The following is a 20,594-nucleotide window of genomic DNA, read 5'->3' as shown; positions in this document are numbered from 1 at the left end:
CTCAAAAAAATGATTCATTGGACTAACTCAATTTAATTGTGGGCAGAAGTTCCATCCAAAAAATATATTTCAACTCAACTCAAACCAAGTTTTTCTGTATATGTTAATATTGTTTAGTTTGTCCAGAAGTATATTTCTTCATTTGGTTGACTAAAAGGAAAGGCTTTCACGTAAAAAAAATGAAATTGGTTTGGGCAATCAATTTTTAGCAATTAATAGCTCAACTAAAAGGTTTTTATGTAAAGAAATATAAATGAGTTTGGTCAAGCCATTTTTAATAATTATATCGAAAGCTATTGTTATATTCTAAATGTATTATTATAATTTGTGGTTGTTCAACTCAAAGGTTTTCATTCTAAATAAAGCATACAAATTTGATCCAGACTACAATATTTGTTGTAAAAGATTTATTTCTTTGTACAAGTTAAAACTTTACTTTAAAACTGTATTCTGAAAAAGCTGATAATAAAACAGTCAGCGTTAAATGGAGCGAGAATCCCCATGACGGCATTTTTATCAGGATAGCTCAGAACTAGTATCAATGCCCAAGTCACAATCTCAACCTCAGAGTTGTTACATACATTTGACTGATAATTAACAACGTTGCTCATGTCCAAACCCTATTAACAATTTGGCTTGTTGCACAATGTGGCTACGCTAGTTGCTCTGAGCTGAAGTTGTGGGCGCTAGTACGACTCGTTCGAATCATCATATTTCCTATAGATTCTGTGGTGGACAGTGAGTTCCTGGTAGATGATCACTTCCTGCAGGTTAACGAGTTGCTGTACAGTGTAAATATTTCCGTAGAGGAGACGTTTATGTTTATAAGGATCAGTGAGTTTGTCTTGAAGCTAAAGGCTAACATTAATTTCATGCATTATACAATTTGAAATAGTATATAGCATCTTAGCCTTTAGCTTCAAGACAAACTATCAATCCTTTATGATCACAGGTGTTTCCTCTGAACTTGTTGCATCAAGATTTGAACACACAGTAAATGATCTGCCGGGAACTCACTGCCCACCACGTAATCTTTAGAAAATATGATTATTACTCCAGGAAAAGAATACAGACCGTAAGTACTGGCACTCACAATTTCAGGACAGAGGAACTAGCATAGCCAAACCGTGCAACAAGCCTGCAGACCTCTAGTCACATGTTGGGATCCAGAAAAAAAAAAGTCCCATTCTTTTCTTTTTTTATGTTCTTTCAAAAATACTAGCACAGAGCGGATTAGCCGGCGCTGTGCTTTTAGACTCTTAAACATTAGAATTTTCTAAAAATTAGTGCGAAATAAGAATCAGATGTTTTCTTTCGGGACCCCAGCATGTGATCAGAAGTGGATAGGAATGTTGAGCTCTATAATCACTGTAAAACCATACAGTCATTATATTAAAATTTCCACAAATTGTACACTCTCCCTTAAATTTTCACTGCTCTTGAACAAGTATAAAATGAGCACAATTAACAAAATATTTTATAACAAATCATAATAACATAGGTTTGTGCATTTGAGATTTTGAAAGTATTTCACATCAACTCTAAATCAATCTGTCCAAGTAATCAGATTTTCAAAGAACTTCTAAACAAAGTGTTCACAAAACACAAAGAGTGGACCTCCATTACTGGAACATCTTCATTTTGAGTTGCTGAATTTTGCTGTTCAGCCTATGTCCATCCATGTGCATGATAACTTTCTGAACAAACTCAAACGTGTGTTTGAGATTGCCTGGGTAGCTTAGATCAAGGGCATAGATCAGTCCAAACAAGATGATGAATGCCATGATGACACTTCCAGCCCGACTGATGACCTTGACACCTTCAACAATGATCCAGACATCATCAGCAAACCCATGTTGGGCCCTCCTGAAGACAAAGATGCCCATCATGGTGGTCTCCACATCGTTTTCAGCGTCCTCCACCTCATCAATCTGAAATAAAACAAAAATTTACATATTTACATCTCTACCACCATAATTGATTGACTAAAATCTGCTCTAGGGAGCCGCTATGCTCCCCAGCTCTGGAACTCTCTCCCCTCTGACCTCCGTACCATAGACTCCCTGCCACTCTTCAAATCCAAACTCAAAACTCACCTGTTCAGACAGTCCTACACCACCTAGCTATTCGCTCACCTTCTCAATCGTTTGTACCGTTTTATTCTGTTGCTCTTGTTTTTAATGTTTTTACAGTGTCCTTGGGTGTTCGGGAAAGGCGCTTCTACATAAAATGTATTATTAGTACTATTATAATAAAGTCTATAATGGGTCTTTAGACAAAAATAATAAAATATTTAAACTATAGTTTATGATTTCATTGGGGAAAAAAAGAGTAATAGTTTAAGTTTAAAACTGACTGCATAAACTGTTTATAGAGTATATATAAACACTTTATGTTTATAAAGTGTTTATATATATGATAGATTGCATATCCAGTTACCTGTTACACCAAGCCTAGTATTTTTTTATGTCAGCTAGCCTAAATTATGGATGCCTTTTGGCGCCAATTAGACACAAACACAGCTGAAACAGAACACAGAGGAACACTGGTGAGTATGGCGAGACACTAACCCCATAATCCTTGAACACTGACTTCGGATCCTCATTCAAGTAGACAATCAGGCTTTTAAGTAGGCACTCGCGCTTCACATCGATGTCCTCCTGCAAATACACATGATTGTACATTCATATATTCAATTAAATTTTCACCATCAACAAAAATGCTTTTCAGGAGATGTCACAAATCAGTTTTGAGGTCAAGAAATCAGCTTTGGCTAGAAGTCCTAACACTGGGGTGATTAGGCCTTCTCACTCACTGTACAAGCTTTTCAAAGTTTCATTTTTAATTCCGAAGTACAACCCTGTACTTTGGATTACTTCCGCTAACCTGAGGTTTTGAGTGCCAATTCTTTTTTCATTTGAATAAGTAAAGATTATGAGGTGGACAACAATATAGAATGCCTTTTGCTGTTCCTACAAATGCGTACTTCTGTCAGCCAACAGCTTCCCAATGTATCGTGGAAACATTGGGTGGAGCAGCATGGTGTTGCTCTGCATGTGCAGAACTATTGTGTTATTGATTGGCGCAGTGGCTTATGGGATGGCACATACATAGCTCCTAATCACCAGTTAGTTAGGACCAGAGGTCCCTATACTAAAGTAGCTATGATAGTTAGCATTGAGGCTCCTTTCCCTAACTCCTTCCTAACTGACAGACCAATTCAGAAGCTAGAGAGAGATAGAGATACAGATAGAGAGATAGAGATAGCAATAGAAATAGAGAGAAAGAGACAGATAGAGAGATAGCAATAGAGAGATAGAGACAGAGAGATCGCAATAGAGAGATAGATACAGATAGAGAGATAGCAATAGAGAGATAGCAATAGAGAGATAGAGACAGAGAGATAGCAATAGAGAGATAGATACAGATAGAGAGATAGCAATAGAGAGATAGCAATAGAGAGATAGAGACAGAGAGATAGCAATAGAGAGATAGAGACAGAGAGATAGCAATAGAGAGATAGAGACAGAGAGATAGCAATAGAGAGATAGATACAGATAGAGAGATAGCAATAGAGAGATAGCAATAGAGAGATAGAGACAGAGAGATAGCAATAGAGAGATAGAGACAGAGAGATAGCAATAGAGAGATAGAGACAGAGAGATAGCAATAGAGAGATAGAGACAGAGAGATAGCAATAGAGAGATAGAGACAGATAGAGAGATAGCAATAGAAAGATAGCAATAGAGAGATAGAGACAGAGAGATAGCAATAGAGAGATAGAGACAGAGAGATAGCAATAGAGAGATAGAGACAGAGAGATAGCAATAGAGAGATAGAGACAGATAGAGAGATAGCAATAGAGAGATAGAGACAGATAGAGAGATAGCAATAGAGAGATAGAGAGAGATAGCAAGAGAGATAGCAAGAGAGATAGAGACAGATAGAGAGATAGCAATAGAGAGATAGAGATAGAGAAAGAGATAGCAATAGAGAGATAGAGACAGATAGAGAGATAGCAATAGAGAGATAGAGATAGAGAAAGAGATAGCAATAGAGAGATAGAGACAGATAGAGAGATAGCAATAGAGAGATAGAGAAAGAGATACGGATAAAGAGGGCGTAATAATATCAGGAGTAGTTCGACATCCATGCAGTAATATCTTCACTTTACTGTGCGGACGCTTAAGTACTCCTGGTATTATTACGCCTTAAAATATAGTTCCCCTTTTATCCGCTTAGAAAATCCACATTGTTTAATTTTATGTAATTATACTTTGTAGTGGAACATTTCACTTACGTGAAGTGTTACATTAAATAGGGAAAACGTGGAAGAGCTTGGTAGCTTCCATCTTCCACCTCGTTTGGAGCTATAGTGGAGAGAGGGAGAGGCTAAATGCTAACGCCGTCTGTGCTGTGTCTACGTGACTGAAGGCACGGGTGAAGATCAGACAGGTACAAATGAACTCGTCTAAGCTCAGGTAAGAACATATCTCAGTATGTAAAAACAGTGGCCTATTCCAGTATTTTGGCAGCATTGCTAATGTTATTAAAAAGACAATTATGCAGTAGTACAGTAAATGTTGACGCATCAGTCTAGGGACTTTTGCTACATGGAGTTGTGCATTGAGAATCACTACAGTGTCATCACCTGGTCTAGTCTTAGTATACATTTATTGCACTGGTTTAACAGTACAGCCTATAGTTTGGTGGAGATCAGCCAAGGCATCACCAACAGTTTAAAAAAATATGCAGAATACTTCTATTGACAAATTAGGCTTCCATTAATTTGGCAATAAGTATAAATTCAAAAATGCTATGGCTAGTAAACATACAAAACGTGTAGTAGACCTAATTGTTTGGCATTTACAATAAGTTTAGGAAACAAATGTGTCCAAATAATGCGACATGCATCACTTACAGGTTTGCTTGAAAGTTTACATGTCCTGCCAGAATTTAAAAAAAAAATGTTTTAAATATTTTGAATAACACATGAGTGTGATTACACTCATAGTTAGTGGTTGTGTGAAGTCATCTGTGTTGAAACAACAGAGTTTGCTATTTTTTAATTCTAATGAAAAAAGACAGTACTAAAATGACTCTGATCTAACACACCCCAGTTCCTAATACCATGTATTTCCCCTTTAACATCAATGACAGCTTGGACTCTTTTGTAGTAGTTGTGGATGAGGTTCTGTATATAATCTACAGTAATGGTAAAGTGGCCCATTCTTCTTGATCATGAACTTTTGATCAGGTTCATTTTGGCTTTATTTTTTAATTATAATTTAAAAATAGCCTTGGTTGTTTCACCATAAATGGCTTTACACAACCACTAAGTATGAGTGAAAAAAAAAAGTGTTATATTTCATATTCTTTGAAAAAAATATATATCTAAATTTCTGTCTGTAAACTTTTGAGCACAACTAAGTATTTAAGGACTGTATGCCCATCTATTTAGTTTCAAGTACCTACTGGCAAGTTCTGAACTACACTCTTTACAGGTCCACATCAACATTTTTGGTGTACCATTATTCACAAGAAGTTAAAGGCTAAAATTAAAAAGAACAGACAATAACTACAGCTAACATCATGTTCGTCAAATCAAACACAAAAATCCAATTGGCAACAGCATTATAGTTTTTGCAAGGCCATAGTCTAGTAATTTGTTGACATGCATACTTTCATATATTTAATGTGTAAGTAGTAGTTGTTATGCTGTAAGCATTGTAACAAAGTATGGAATTGAATGCATTGTGACCATAATAACGTAATTTGCATTTTATTATTTGTTTATTTAAATATTAATCCTTTAAATGGCATTTGTGGGCTTAATTATGGCCCAATTGGTCCAGGAATAATTTCAATTTGTGATTGAACAGAAATTAACATTGTTCAAACGTCAATGTAGATCAAAGTGTGATGCATCTGCCAAACACAAATCATGACTTACCTTTACAGAGCTTTTACTGGGATGAAAGTTTACAATTATACTTGTACTTGTACACGGCAGGAGAGATCTGCAAAACAAAAACCTTCTTTTAGCTCATGCAGCACATACAGAAAAAAGAAAGGTAAAATGAAATATAGTTAACAGACATGCAAACACGTAGCCTACATAGTAAAAAAGGTGACACTTTATGGGCCGATTTCTAAATATAGATTTTAAACTTTTATTGATTATTTATAGGAATATAGATACGCTTAAGAATAAAATGGTCATAAAATCAGTTTTTTTTTTATGGCTACAGTAGGCTACTAAAAGTTTACAAATGGTTTGACATATAGTTGCAAGTCTTTCTAGACACGTTCAGTTTTGGTAAACTTGCCAACGTTCACATCTCTGATCAGCAGAAACATATCCGTGAGCACCCAATGACCACACGGTCCACCCGGAGAGGTCAGCCATCTCCTCGCTGACCACACGGTCCACCTGAGGGTGTCAGCCCTCTTCTCACTAACCGCAACCGCGGTAACGAGCGCAGAGCGCGCGCAGAACCACGGGCACTTGCCCTGTCAATTTAGCCATAGGATTTAGCCTCACAGTAAATGTAGCTATCCGTTAGCTTTGCATGTTTTAGCTTGTAGATCCTCTAATGTTTCACGCGGCTATTGTCAAATATGAAAACTACAGTCATCACAAAACTTGGATTAGTTTTGTGCAGAGTTGCGCACTGTGTCGGTGTAACTCTGTTGTATACTGCTACATTAGCCGCTACCGTTAGCTACGAAGTGAAAAGCAGTAAAAGCCCATACAGCGGAATAACTTTCACCTCAGCGTCAGCGCGATGTCTCGTGCGGTTCATCGCCCTCAGTGGTGGGTCTTTTGGAGCGGGGTTAGCGAGTAGACGAGCTACAGTCAGCCGGCTCATGCGGGCGGCTGTAGCGCTGCCCAGGTGAAGTGAGCGAGCGCACGCGGGGCAGCGGGGCTCACGCAGCCTGGAGCTGGAGGCTCCTCCGGCTGCAGCCACGGAGAAATGGCATATTTGGCGCAACAGCACCAGTGAACATTTTACAAGCCTCAGCCAGTGCATTTAAGCGTCACACGCCATAAACCCCCTCTCCCCTTATTATTATTATTATTTTTTCTGATGACAGATCTTCACGATTCACGTGAACGGCGAATATCTTTGACTGACTCAATTTACTGCGCGAGCCGCAGGCGAAAAACTTGAGTTTGAGCAAACGGCTGGCTAATGATTTTAGCTGAACACTAAAACAATGAGCAGCTAAAGCGTCTGTCCAAATGTGTGCCCTGATATACACCTTCAAGACAGACCTCGTCTTGCTTACATCCAAAATCTGGAATGATTAGCTTGACTTGCTTGTTTGAAAAGTTTAGTTTCTATGCAGCCTGAGGTAAATTATCAACAGAAAGCGTCTTACCGCGAGCGAGACAATTAGGCTACTCTTGCACAACGAGTATATGAGTTTTCATAATGCTAAATACATTTGCATATTCGTTCATAAAAAAAGAAAACTTACCATTTGGACATCTAGCCTTGACTGCCAACCGAGTCCAACGACGCACATGGTCAAAATGGCTGGTGAACTCCTGGAAGTGAAAATTCAAATCCCGCCCTCCTCGCCAAATCTTTTTTAAATGTGTTGGGGCATGTCCAAAGACTCACATATGAACGTAGTTTAGGTTAGAATTATTTAATCTATTTAGGTTTTCATGAAAAGTATTTAATGTTTGTTAGGCAAACTATGTGTGAATGTGTTTAGCCTGATTGATAATGAAAAACGTTTTGGTTACACGGATTAACACTATTTGGTTATTAACAAAATCATATGTTTTCTTTAAGCAAATGAATGATTAATGTGTTTGCATCTAAGAGGGGCTCATTTAATGAAAATATTTTAGGTTACATTGAATACACTTTTTCGGATGCTGCCAAAATAAATGTATATTCTTCAGTCAAATAAAATATAAATGTGTCACCTCAAAGATCGGCTGAACAAACAAAAAGAATTTACTTTACAGTGAATAGTTCTTTTTAGGTTTGGGTTGTACTTAATATAGTATTATCCAGTGAATTAATGTTTAATGTGTTCATTTTAAGAGTGGCTTGAGTCCGTTTTTTGAGTGCAGGGGAGCGCCGGCTGTGATTTACAGTCTGGCAGAGCTCCCACTGTCTTCTGCCTGGAGTGTCAGGACATGTAATCACACAGACCTTTGGTGTTACTACTCTCTTCTTTTACCTCACTGGCACATCACCCCATCTCTCACTTCTGCAGGCGCTGCTCGCTGCATTTATTTGGAGCTTCCGTTGGTTTTGTGTTGCTCTGCTCGATATATTTTTTATCTATACTTAGATTTATCTTTGTCCAACTTCCAACAGGAGTTAACATCGGCTTGCAATCCTGCTCCGATTTTCCGCAAACATGAAATATAAATTGTGGCTTTAGTATTTTTATGAGTTTGTGTGCCTATTTCAATAATAAGTGAAGAGCAGATGGCAAGTCTGACTTGCTCCATCTTTCATTCATTTAGCAAAGTAATCCTCAATGAAACAAGTTTTTATGATAATGTCTTTCATAATGTTGTTTTGTTCAGTGCATTTAACGAAATAGTTAGTGTAGTTTCTCCTGGATATGTGATGATACCTTTTACGTGAACTAAATTTGAATGTTTTGAAAATGGTGTTTTAGTTGTGAGCTAAATCCAGCAGATTGTTTGTACACTGTCCCATTCAAATAAATGAATAAATCAAATTGAATTGAATTGGATGGTTTTGCTACCACAGATTTGTGTGATTTGTCATATTTATCATATCTACTCTGATTGTATCAACAGGAAAACAGTCAGGGCCTGATCTACTGAATGTTTCAATGAATGAGTGTAAACTTGATATTGAGTACTAAGGAAGTGAATGTACTGATGGATTACATCCGACAGAGTTGCAAAATACTATACAATAATTAGTGCATTTGTTTGCATAAATATGGAATATAAGGCTCTACTGGGAGGAGTTTGGAATAATTAAGTTAGTTAGTTTTCATTGTATTTGAAGCAGAGCTGCAAACCGGCCAAAAGATGGTGCTGTAATCGAGATGAGAGGCATTTCCTCAGTCGCCCCGCACGAATTTTATTTGTAAATTTGATTTCTTTTTATGTTTCACTCTCTTTTTTTGTTTTGCCAAATATTTGTTGCGGCACTCTGATATATCTGGTGACTTAAGTCTCTATGATATCCAAATCTTCATTTTGTGTTTCTTCATTTTTTTTACACCCCCCACACAATGAAAGTTTTCCATTTTCACTTGAAAACCATTAAAACAACAGGGCCTTGGAGTATCCAGCTGTTGTCCCTGTTGAAAAATGGCTCAGTTACTGTATCATTAAACTCCTGTTTACTGAAGTTGAGGCTCCTCATAGTCTACTGTTTTGTATGAGTGAGCTCACCTCTGTTAAACATTTGTATGTCTGCAGTTTGAAGGTTATTTCTTCTCATTAGCAACAATAAATCTATTTGTTTTAAGAGGCGCTAACATGTGTAGATAAATCATCTTCCAGCCAACTCACCGAAAGACCTTCGGATGAACTGAGTAAAGCAGTAAATCCCAGTGATGATGACTCAGGAGATAATTAATTCAAAGAAAACTAATAGTTAAATAGTTTTAAAAACAGAACACAAAGAACATTTGATTTCCCCATTATTTCACTCACACAGTGGATGTTTGGTACATTTTAGATTTCTTTTGCGTGTAACCTGCTGGCCCCTTTTGATCTGCTGACTCAGTCTGCACATAGCGCCTCCTTCAGGCCACGAGGCGGAGGCACCAGGAGCAGGTGAAGCGCAGCCGAGGGGCTCACACATGACAGCAAAGTGCAAACATTCTGGGGTTACAACACCCACATACAAATATTTTTGTGTGCAGACAAATATTTGTGTGTGGGTGTACATACACAAACGGAGAAAGAGGGAGCGCACCGGAGCATATTTTTCTATTTTCCATGCCCCGGGCGCAAGAGATATGAGGAGCGACAGAAATCTGGCCAAGTAGGATAAGATCATAAAACTGCAAGGTACTCTCCTCTCATTTTCAACTAAATGGATAAAATGGTGTCAGCATGTTACTGCGAGCCCCTGAGGACCTGAAATACTGGCAGAGTGATAAACTATGGCGGTTACTCGATGACAAGACACTGAATCCTTTCCCATCATGAAGAATTTCCTTGTGAAACATTGTAGATATTCCAAAAATATCACAGTATAGTAGAGCAGACGATCTTTTGTTTTTTTTGTAACTCATCCTCCTTATACATTTCATTTTAGTCACATGTCAGAATCTATTTCACATTGTAATGATTTGTCAATACAAAGTGTACCTCCTGGTGGATTACCTTCTTAAATAAGGCTGCAAACCCTTTCCCTGCAAAATTACAGTGAAGCCAAACTCTCACCTTCAACATTTACAGAGGCAGAAGTGGCTGCTTTAAGACAAAAACAACTCCTGTATTTTCCGGACAATGAGGCCCTGTTTACACAACAATAATTTAAAGTAGAAATGCAGAAGTTTCCTTGCATTTTGGGGGTTCCTTTACATGATAATGGTGCTCGGAGACTCTGAAAATGCAACGTATTGAAAGCTGTTCACAAGATGTAACGCTTTAAAAATGGTGCGCTTCCTTCTCCATGGAAACGGGAAACTGCGAGAAGATGGACAATGATGGCTATGTCAGAGTGTCATGACTCCCAGGCCATGCTACCTTGGGGACTTGGTAGTTTTATAGTTGACAGCCACCATAATAACAATCCAACTTGATCGTCTGTCCATACGAATGTCTGTGAATTCACCATTGTTAATGTTTATAACCTATTGTTCTCTGTGCTCATGTGAGTGATTTCATTACAAAAAAGAACTAACAGCGGCAACTCATGGCCTGGCATGCTAACTGTGAAGATTGTGTAATGTTGTTCTACACCACAGGGTGTCAGTGGTGAGTTGATAATATATATGGCGCAGCAGTGACGTGGAAGAGAAAAGAAGAAATCCAGAAAATGCGTGGAATAAAGAATGGTGAAGTTAATTCCATAAAAGTCATGGTGCCTCTCGTGTAACCAGCAAACACAACACTCACTACATCGTTTTCAGCGTTTCTGCCATTTCTGTGTAAATGGACATGGTTTTCACAGCATTTCTGTGTAAACTCACAACTCTGAAATAAAAATGCAAAAACCATCCATTTTCACTTGAAACTTTGTCAAGTAACCTAAATCAAATTTTTTTAGTCATTCAACTAATTATATCTGACTTCTAAGTTTAAGAAGCAACTTATCCGTAAATAAAAATATACTGATTTACCACCGGTGACCACTAGATGTTGTTGTATGACCACAGAACGCTGCTACAACACAAACAAAAAAACTGTCCATGATTATCGTATTTCACTGACAGAGCAGAAAAAATGGCCACAAAAATCCGAACTAACTTGGAGAATGTATATGACTTACACAGCAGTGCAACCATTTTTTTTCCCCCAAGAAAGTAGGGACTTATAGATGCACTTTTTTTAATATTGTGGATCAAATTCACAATATCAAGCTCTGTGGCTTCATATTGATGCAGCTGCAGTTAAAAATGGTATTGATCCTGTTTTTATTTAAGCGTTCAGTTCTGGTACTTCTGAAGAAACCCTGACTGCTGAGTGAGTGAAAAGCTGGCCTTTTATTATGTCCAAAGTCTTTTGAAAAGTACAGAAGGTTTTGGAGGGGGTGAAATGTCACATTGTAGAGCAGACTTAAATGTTTTATTTCTCCAGCTCAGTTTTTCTGATCCAGTTGTGTTGGATTAATCCTCTGAACCACATTGCACAGGCTTTGTCTCAGGCCAAGAAACCCTATTTGGTTAAGTATCGGACAGTTTTTCATATCATAACACATTATTGTTATCAAAGGTGGGTATCAAATGCCAGTATTTGATAACTCCAGGTCAGGACCAATATTTTTCTTTGGGTCATCAGATGGTAGAATGAAATCGTTTAATCAGTTAAAAAGCCTGTTTTTGAAATGAAACCACACAGGAGTATGCAGAGAACAAAATGCTATAAACATTAACAATGGGAGTAGATGGACATTCGTATGGACAGACGACCAAGTTGAATATATTTACTAATATTAATATATTTACTGTGTCGTGGTTCGTGTGCACAGTAGCAGCGTCTCTGCTGTCTGCATGGAGCATTCTCAAAAAGTTGGGTTTTCCCCCCATTTCCATGGAGATGGAGGTCAAAGCATTTTCAAAAAGTTCCACCTTGGGAGTTATTTTCTAAAAGTTGCATTATCAATGACTTGGAGCAACATTGTCATGTAGACACCCAAAATGCAACGGAAGTTATTTTTCACTTGAATAAATGAAGCCTAAACTGTTATTTTAGTATTTGTCACCATTACATTTATAGTACCGTAAATTAATTTATGTGACCACCTAGGTTCCTTTTCCTTATCACTTTATCTGGTGGAGTGTTGCTGGGTATTGGCGTCGATCCCATCTAGCGACTAATGAGAGGCGGCCAGTTCATCACAAAGAGACGACAGGGAGAAACGCTATCACAGACAATTTGCTCATCAATGTACCTCACATACTTGCTTATGGATTGCTCTTAATGAGGCTACCCTACACTCGTGTTATCTTTTCAGAAATGTAAATGATGTTGAGAAAAAACATACTCCTGAACCAGATGATTTTCGAGTTCCTAATTGGTTCAGTAACACCAGCTGATAGAGAACACGTCATCTAACGCTGCCAGATGACATTTGTGAAGAAGACGGAAGCAATCTGTGGAACATGCATGTTTAAAAACATGTTTAAAAAGAAAAAAAAGAAACCAAAATGTATAGAAACAATTGAGTGAGTGTGATCTGATGGAGTAACATCTCCAGGTGTTTGCAGCTTTGACTCAAACAAAATGTTTGTAGTTTGATCTGACAAGTCGCTTTGCATTCACTTTCACCAAACGTGTGCTATAACATCACCATAAACTGCCTTGCAGGTCGTCACTGAAATGTTTTGTTCTCTAAATTTTCTGCCGAATCAAATCCCTCAAACACCTTTCCACTCAAAGCCTGTTAGAAAAAACAAAACAAAACACCGTATCATGCCCTCAAGGCATCAAACTTGGTGTCCTCACTTTTTTGTCTTTGTATAGCTGAAGGCAAGTTTAAACCCCACACACTGCTCTCCATGAAGCCACACAATTATCCCAGAGCTTGTTGGCAGAGCGTGGCTTCGACACGCCACGTGTCACTATATCGAGTGTGAGAGCAAGGTGGAGACGGAAGCTACCTGGAGAAAGCCTCGCCTGAAGGCACAATGCAACAGAGATCAGCTGTCGTAGCAGCGTACTGCCGATCACAGACACACACACGGACTCATTTAGTTTCTGTTTAGTGTTATTATCCGCTGCAGCTTAAGGAGATTGTTGCTTTATTGAGGCTGTGTGAGCTGTTCTTTATTAAATGAATTATTGCTTATTGTGGTGTGTGTTTGTGCGGATTTCAGGAGTGCGGGATCATTATTCAGCCGTGCACCATCTGCTCTTCAAAGAAAAGGGTTTGGGTGTGATTGAGTGGCACCTGCTTGTCAGGGTGCATGCTGCAAAATATTGCTGCATGCACAGGAAGCAGTACTCCACCTGCATGCCAATCAGGCTGTCAGGCTAATCCCCTCCAACCTCTGTGCTCGCTCTCTCTCTCTCTCTCTCTCTCTCTCTCTCTCTCTCTCTCTCTCTCTCTCTCTCTCTCTCTCTCTCTCTCTCTCTCTCTCTCTCTCTCTCACACACACACACTCCCTCCTCCTGTGTTCGCCTCACAGCAGATCCCCCCTCCAGGTATGGACACATGTGCCCATCACAGCAGCCATTTGTGCACCGACAACGCTTGAAAACAGGCACTAATTAAATTTCATCTGTGTGTACTTTGCACTCAGCGCAGCAGATATCAGCGTGTTTTGTCAGATGGATTGTCTCACCTAAACATGGAGATAAACTGACACTGACGCTATTTAGTGTCCGCCCGCTCTGGCATGGCTGCCAGCATTGATTTTGTCCACTCTCTTTGTGTTGAGTGTGTGCGTGTGTTTGTCTGGCGAGATTTTGTTTTTCTCTAACTGACATCCATAGAAATGACTGAATGAGAAAGGAGGGAAAACAAGGAATGTGCTCTCTTTTGTCTCTAAAGCTATCGATTCCCACAAGTGGAGAGAAGAGGACCGGGCGTATGATCGCCTGTGCATGAAGGAGCGAGGATGTATGAGTGTACATGTGATAAGAAAAACAAAAAAAGGAGAACTATCAACTGTGTCAGCAATAGCACCTCAGCTCTGCACAGAGAAAAGCACAAGCCCATTCTCCTGAGCATCTCCTCTGATCTGCTTTCCTCTGTCATGTCAAGACAGTAACAGGTGTCTCACCTGAGGCAAAAACACTGTATCACTGTCTTTCTCTTCATCTCACTGTATTTATCTTCTGCTGCAGCTCTCTGGGATGAAGTGGGAACATCATCCTGTATTTGGTACCCAGGTTACGTCTGTCATGCGCCTCCACTCAGCCAGCCGTGTAGGTATGTTTGGCAGCCTAGTTCCGCTGGGGAATTAGCCACATGGCACAGCCTGACTTGGACTTGTTCCCAGAGACACTCCGGTGCCGGGCTGGCTGGACCAGCAGAAGGTCAGGACATGCCATAACACCCCTGCTGGACTGGTGACAGGATCCACACACCGCCAGACAGCTAAGATTACAAATCAGCCCGATATCAGGACTGATGTGTGTATATATATATCTTTTGTGAAACAACAGGGCCTCACTCTGAGGGAACAGTTCTCCTTCTTTGAGATCTTCAAATACATTTATTTGATGTGTTTGGTCTGCAGTTGAAGTAACTTTAATCTTTATAATAGACTTACAGTAGACCAGATATTCTTCTAGTAAATCACACTCTGGTTGTATGAAGTTTTTTTTATTATCCCTCTTGAGGGAAATTCATTCTTTTCCTTGAACCCACCTATTAAAGTCGAGGTGAACGACACCTCCTGGCAGAGCTGGGGGATTCTGTTGAATATCTCCAGACGAGCATCGGTATCAAAGTGTCCCCAGTTATAACAAAATTACCCCCTCAAGTTTGTCTCATGGTATCCCCGGTGCAAATCCTTCTCTCGAGCTGCCCCTGCTTGATAATGTGGGTGTCTTTGAAACTTTATCATTCAAAGAAAAGGAGAATGAGTTCAGCCTTGGACTGGAGAAGAACGTCTGTGTCATTGGTAAGATATAAACAGCATCTGTCAGCTGTGTTAAACGGTTTATCAAGTTTATCAAGTCATGCAAAGTGTCCTTTGTAAGACCTGAAACTAGATAATAATTATTCATTTAACGATAATATTCATCAATGTGTCACCCAGTGAGCCTGCACATCTTTATTGCAAATTGGATTTGATCCGTAATATCATCCGCCATGCCTAATGGCAGCAGTGAGACTTCACAACGACTGCAAATTACATTGTGGGATGTTGCATTAACATGAAAATGAGATGATAAGGAAGGGAGTCATGGATTTGTTCTAGAGAGAAATGCATCATCTTCTTCTGCACCACATGAGTCACGGTGTAATGTTTCTGCTGCTTTTTGTCCTCTTGGAGCTGTTCCCACCTACACAACCTCTCCTATACGTGAAGCATGTCACTCCCATTCATTTCTATCTCTTTGCTGTGTGACACATGAAAACAACATTATCTAAACACTCTGTCGTGTTCCAACATTTGTTTTTTTTTTATGAACATGATTGTGAATACAAAATATTTTCCATTCTGAACCCTGTGCCAACATTAATTGGCACTTATAATCTCTTGAATAAACAGAAAACAAAGCACTCAGTTTAATGTAATTAAATTCAGCGTTTTTCACATGTTTGCCCCATTAATAATTACGGCACAGCGGATCCATTTATGAGCTGGTCAGGGATTCGAGATAAAAGTTCCAGTAAGTGCTACGACATCATGTTTTCATTTTCTCTAACCCCATTTCCATGCATCAAAACACAGGCCTTTGTTTCTATTTGCACATGTTATTGTTTTTGTTCAGTGTTAGATAATCTTATAATAACAAACCGCTTATTAATTACTCCATCATTAGCAGAGATAACCGTGTGAGAGCTTCTGACAATCTGATAGTGAGCGGATGAATGTAATGATGCTGATAATCCATCCGTCGTCCGTAGCATGTTTGTCCAATTCAATTTCGGGCAGAACAGAAAACCCGAGTAAGACACATGCATTCACATGAAGAACATGCAAATCCCACACAGAGAAAATGGAAGTTTGAGTAGAGCACAGCACTGAACTTAATTCTATATTTAAAAAAACAAAGGTTTACATCATTAGAAGTTTTGACCAGTTTGCCCAGGTGAAATTTTGCAGAAACAATCCATTGTCTTATATTTGTGTTTGCAGGATGGATAGGGAGGATGTTTGCCATCTCGCTGGTATACATACTCTTTAAGCAACTTTAAACAAGCACCGATGACACAAACTATGGTTTGTGTTTATAATGAATAATAACCTCTGGCTGAAGAGGCTTTCAACAAAACGGACTTTATATTGAGATTGCAGTCATTTACTGCAGGAAGTGTTTGATTTGATGAAAGTATCAACATTTTCACTCATAACAGAGAACAAGTTTTAAAAATTGCATTTTTATAGCGTGTTATCTGCACGCGTGTGTGTGTGTGTGGTTTCATTGCAAAAACATATAGCAGATAAATACTATTGGCCCAACATGAAAACTACGTTGTTTTCAGTATTTCTGTATCTGTTCAAACAAACATCATTTTCAAAATATTGTCACGTGAACATGAAACCTTTCGTTGCCGTTGTTGTTTACATACACCGCTTTACACTCACTGGTTGTTTTGTTGACTGGGTTTATTGAAACGCCAACATGCAACACAATATCACAGTCTTTTAACGAAGTGCAGACGCTCCTCTCAGGAACAGGAGGAGAGTCGGTTGTTTACAATGAGAAAGTTTGTGCTGTGTCACAGAGAACGACATGGCTAAAATATGAGTGAGGTTCATACAGGACTTTAGTAGTGTGTGTGTGTGTGTGTGCGCGCTCTAATTTCCCGCACCCTGACACACAGGATGCTTCTCGGTCATTATTACTAATAATAGACTAAGTATGTTGAAGGCAAACACCACCTGGCAAATGTCATGGTGAAGTGGAGTGACAGAGGGGAGGGCCATGTTTGCACCGAATCAGCTGTAATTACTCTGATTGAGGTATTACAGACTAATTGTGTCTGCGTTCATGGGAGTGACTGTGCAAACTGAAGCATTACTCTGGAGCAGTACTCCAGCAAAGCAGCGCACTCTTTAAATGATTTCCTCAACGACTTGTTTGTTTCCTCCATCAGAGCCCCACAGTCACCAAGAGGAAGTGCATTGAAACAATATTCAGGACTAATTGCACCAGAAATGGAGTGGGCCGGACAGAAGGGGTCTGTTTTTCCAGCAGCACCCTCCCCCCCCCCCCCCCCCCCCCCAACGCCCAGCTCTTGTGTGTGGAGCCAGTCAATAAACAATCTGCATAACTTTAGCACATCAATATTTAATGTCTCAGCTAAAGGTCTTCTCTCCTACAGGTCGCAGCCAGTCTGGGTTTGATGTTTACTTCTTTGAAATTCGCCACAGATGCAAACAGTCCCAAGGGTGTGTGTGTGTGTGTGTGTGTGTGTGTGTGTGTGTGTGTGTGTGTGTGTGTGTGTGTGTGTGTGTGTGTGTGTGTGTGTGTGTGTGTGTGTGTGTGTGTTCCGTATTTTTCTTGTACTTCACATGTTCGCCTTTGTTTCGGTGGTCTGTGGGTGTTTCCACACTTCAGAGAGGGATAGCCCACCCACTCCAGTAGAAAGCATTCACTCCCCCCACCCCCCTCCACGTGGGGGGGTGGGGGTAAATGTGGGGGTGAATTTTTAACGACGAAAACAAATGAGCCAACACAGGCACACAATTAGGGGGAAGTCATGGCTATGTGTCGTCTTTAGATGAGCAACATGATGGCCTCTTTACCCCTGGCGGGGGTAAAGCCCTGCCCCAGGAGAGCGCTCATTAGGGCTGAGAGGGGTGGAGGGGAGGGGCTGCTGACAGTCAAAACACTGGGCGTGGAGAGGGAGGGGGGGGGGGTTATTGCCACTCGAAGGAGAAGAAGGGCCATGCTAAGACCCCTTCAGAACGAGGGCTGTTGTGATGGAAGACATTATGGTGAGAGTCGCCGCAGCTTCGCCATCATGTCACATGGAGACAGCGGACAGACGGCCGGCACTGACTCCTCTCACCAAATATTGCCTCAGCGCTGCAGATGCTTTGTAGTGTGGCCAGCACCACACACACACACACACACACACACACACAAACACACACTATTATTTTAGGCCTCGTTGACACTGCGTTTCAAGTGAAAATGCATCATTTTTGCGTTTTCGTTTCGGAAAAGTTTCACATTTACACAGAAATGTCGTGACGTCTGTTTCCACGGAAACCGCAGAAACACTGAGAACAATGTTGTATTCATGTTGGAACACCAGTGGGTGCTGTTGTTTGTTTTTTGAAATGAAACCACACACGCAGCACAAATAACAACACGCTATAAACATTGAGGATGGGAGTACGCGCATGCGCAGTAGAAAAAAAAAAGAGAAAAGTTCAGTTTTTACCGATTACGCAAAGTCAGAGTATTTTCCCCCACTTCCACAGAGACAGAGTTGGGGATTTTTCAAAAACATGCGTTGTCGCCTGCTTCTGTCTGTACAAATGTCTGCATTCTCACCATTGTTCACATTTATTGTGTGAACGTGTGTGTGGTTTACAAAAACAATCAACAACGCCCACAATTTCCATGGACCATGTAAACTGACTTTTTCAAAATGTTGCAGTGGAAATGTAAAACTTCTCTTATACAAAAACGCAAGAATGAAGCATCTTCACTTAAAATATTATTGTATAAATGAGGTCTTATACTTTGCGAATACTACAATTTACAGCCTGTAATCTTTTCAATATGAAAAGTAGCTACTGAGCACACAGAATTAATACATAAAAACTGCAGGCAATAAGGTTATCTTTTATCCGTTTCATATCTAAACTTGTCTCAAATTGTGCTTAAAAATGTGAATATTTCATACAGATAAAGCACTTGAAACTGAGCAATGTTTAACTGTTTAGGAGGCAAGAGACCCCATATGGACATATCCAGCTTTTAAAATGGTTATAAAACTGTTAAATGTGATAAAAGCAAAACAATTTTGCAGGACAATAATACCATTATATGTAGATCAGGATGAAACTGTCTGCTTTTTTTTTTTTTTAAGAAATTCAGTGAGAATTTCCTCCTATTTACATATTTTTAATTGATAAATTATATAGCCATTTTGGTAAATAACATTTAACTATGACTGATTCTGAAAATTCACATACTTTGTAATATTGTTTAAGAAATCTTAATTTATAAATAAATCAAAGGGTTAAGCAATGTTGAGTCCAGATTTTCCGTTCACTTTGGGCTTCATGATATTGAATGATATTCTGAAGCTTCAGAAACTAACTAATAATATGATAATGATGAATCTTAAGATAAGATTTGATTAGAATTAACAACGAAGCCACTCTGCTTAATGGATTGTAATGCGGAAGTATCACTTACGGAGTGATCACTGATTTCATCATCAGCTGATGCATCTCATTAATCATCATATCAGTGAGCTTGTTGTCATCCTCTTCATCATCCTCTTCATCACTATCCTCATGTGTTTTTTTGGCTCCTGTGCTCTGGTTTAACTGAGCTGAGTGTAGAATAGGAGGCGTACATGCTTTATGCTTTATCAGCGCAGGGATGAAGTGGATTTGATCTCAATCACAAAAGCCTTTGTTCAGTGGGTGCAGCCGCTTTGGTCCCATTATAGGACCGTACACGCAGCTCGTGGAGCTGGAAGAGTGCCACCAGATGGTTAATAGCAGAAGTGAAGATGTCATTTCACACCCTGCGTCTTTTTCAATGGTCCATTAAAACATGGTATGCCTCATTCTGCCAATACTGGAAACAACACAGGGACACTCTGCAGCACATACACATTATTCAATTAAAAAAGGAAGCAAACAAGCTGATTACGGATGTTTCAAGGATAATCTGTTCAGAAAAAATTGAAAATCTATTTGCTTAAAAGGAATTATAAGGGGAAACGTGTCTGTATTTCAAAAAAACCCAACAACCTAGAAACCTGTTGTTATAAGAGCACATTGAAGCAGAAAACCAGTGACTGCTCCTTTAAAAATGACTGCCATGCTTTGCTTGTCTGTTGATCAAAGGAAGTAAACCCAGACTGGTTCACTTGTTTTCTGTCTCTCTCGTTGAATCAGAATTTGCATAGCGGGTATTAGCTCTGGCTGCGCACCAACAAACACATACTGTATAGCTTTATTTGAGCAGCTAATTGAGAACTGAGTAAGCATCTCTAATCTGTTTAACGCAACCAAATCGCCTAATTAATATTCTCACTTTATGTCATTAAAAATCCAAACAAGCATATACACTAGTGAGTTTAGTG

At 39.4% G+C, this 20,594-nt stretch overlaps 1 protein-coding gene across 2 annotated transcripts; it reads right to left on the bottom strand.

The window, feature by feature from the left end:
• Nucleotides 1–309: 309 nt before the first annotated feature.
• On the bottom strand, nt 310–7,539 carry LOC308142721 (uncharacterized protein). 2 transcript variants are annotated; one of them, XM_080513250.1, is made up of 3 exons: nt 7,486–7,539; nt 2,571–2,660; nt 310–1,931 (listed from the first exon to the last, which is right to left on the bottom strand). In XM_080513250.1, the coding sequence occupies exons 1-3, from the start codon at nt 7,531–7,533 to the stop codon at nt 1,623–1,625; spliced, it is 447 nt and encodes a 148-aa protein (XP_080369376.1). In that variant the 5' UTR covers nt 7,534–7,539; the 3' UTR covers nt 310–1,622. The 2 variants fall into 2 exon arrangements, with proteins under 2 accessions (XP_080369376.1, XP_080369375.1); XM_080513249.1 differs by lacking the exon at nt 7,486–7,539 and adding an exon at nt 6,774–6,933.
• Between the last annotated feature and the right edge of the window lie 13,055 nt (nt 7,540–20,594).

Source organism: Blennius ocellaris, assembly GCF_963422515.1.
Source record: "Blennius ocellaris genome assembly, chromosome: 17".
NCBI lineage: Eukaryota > Metazoa > Chordata > Actinopteri > Blenniiformes > Blenniidae > Blennius > Blennius ocellaris.
Note: the sequence above shows the minus strand (reverse complement) of the source record. Positions and strands in the feature narration are given on the sequence as shown.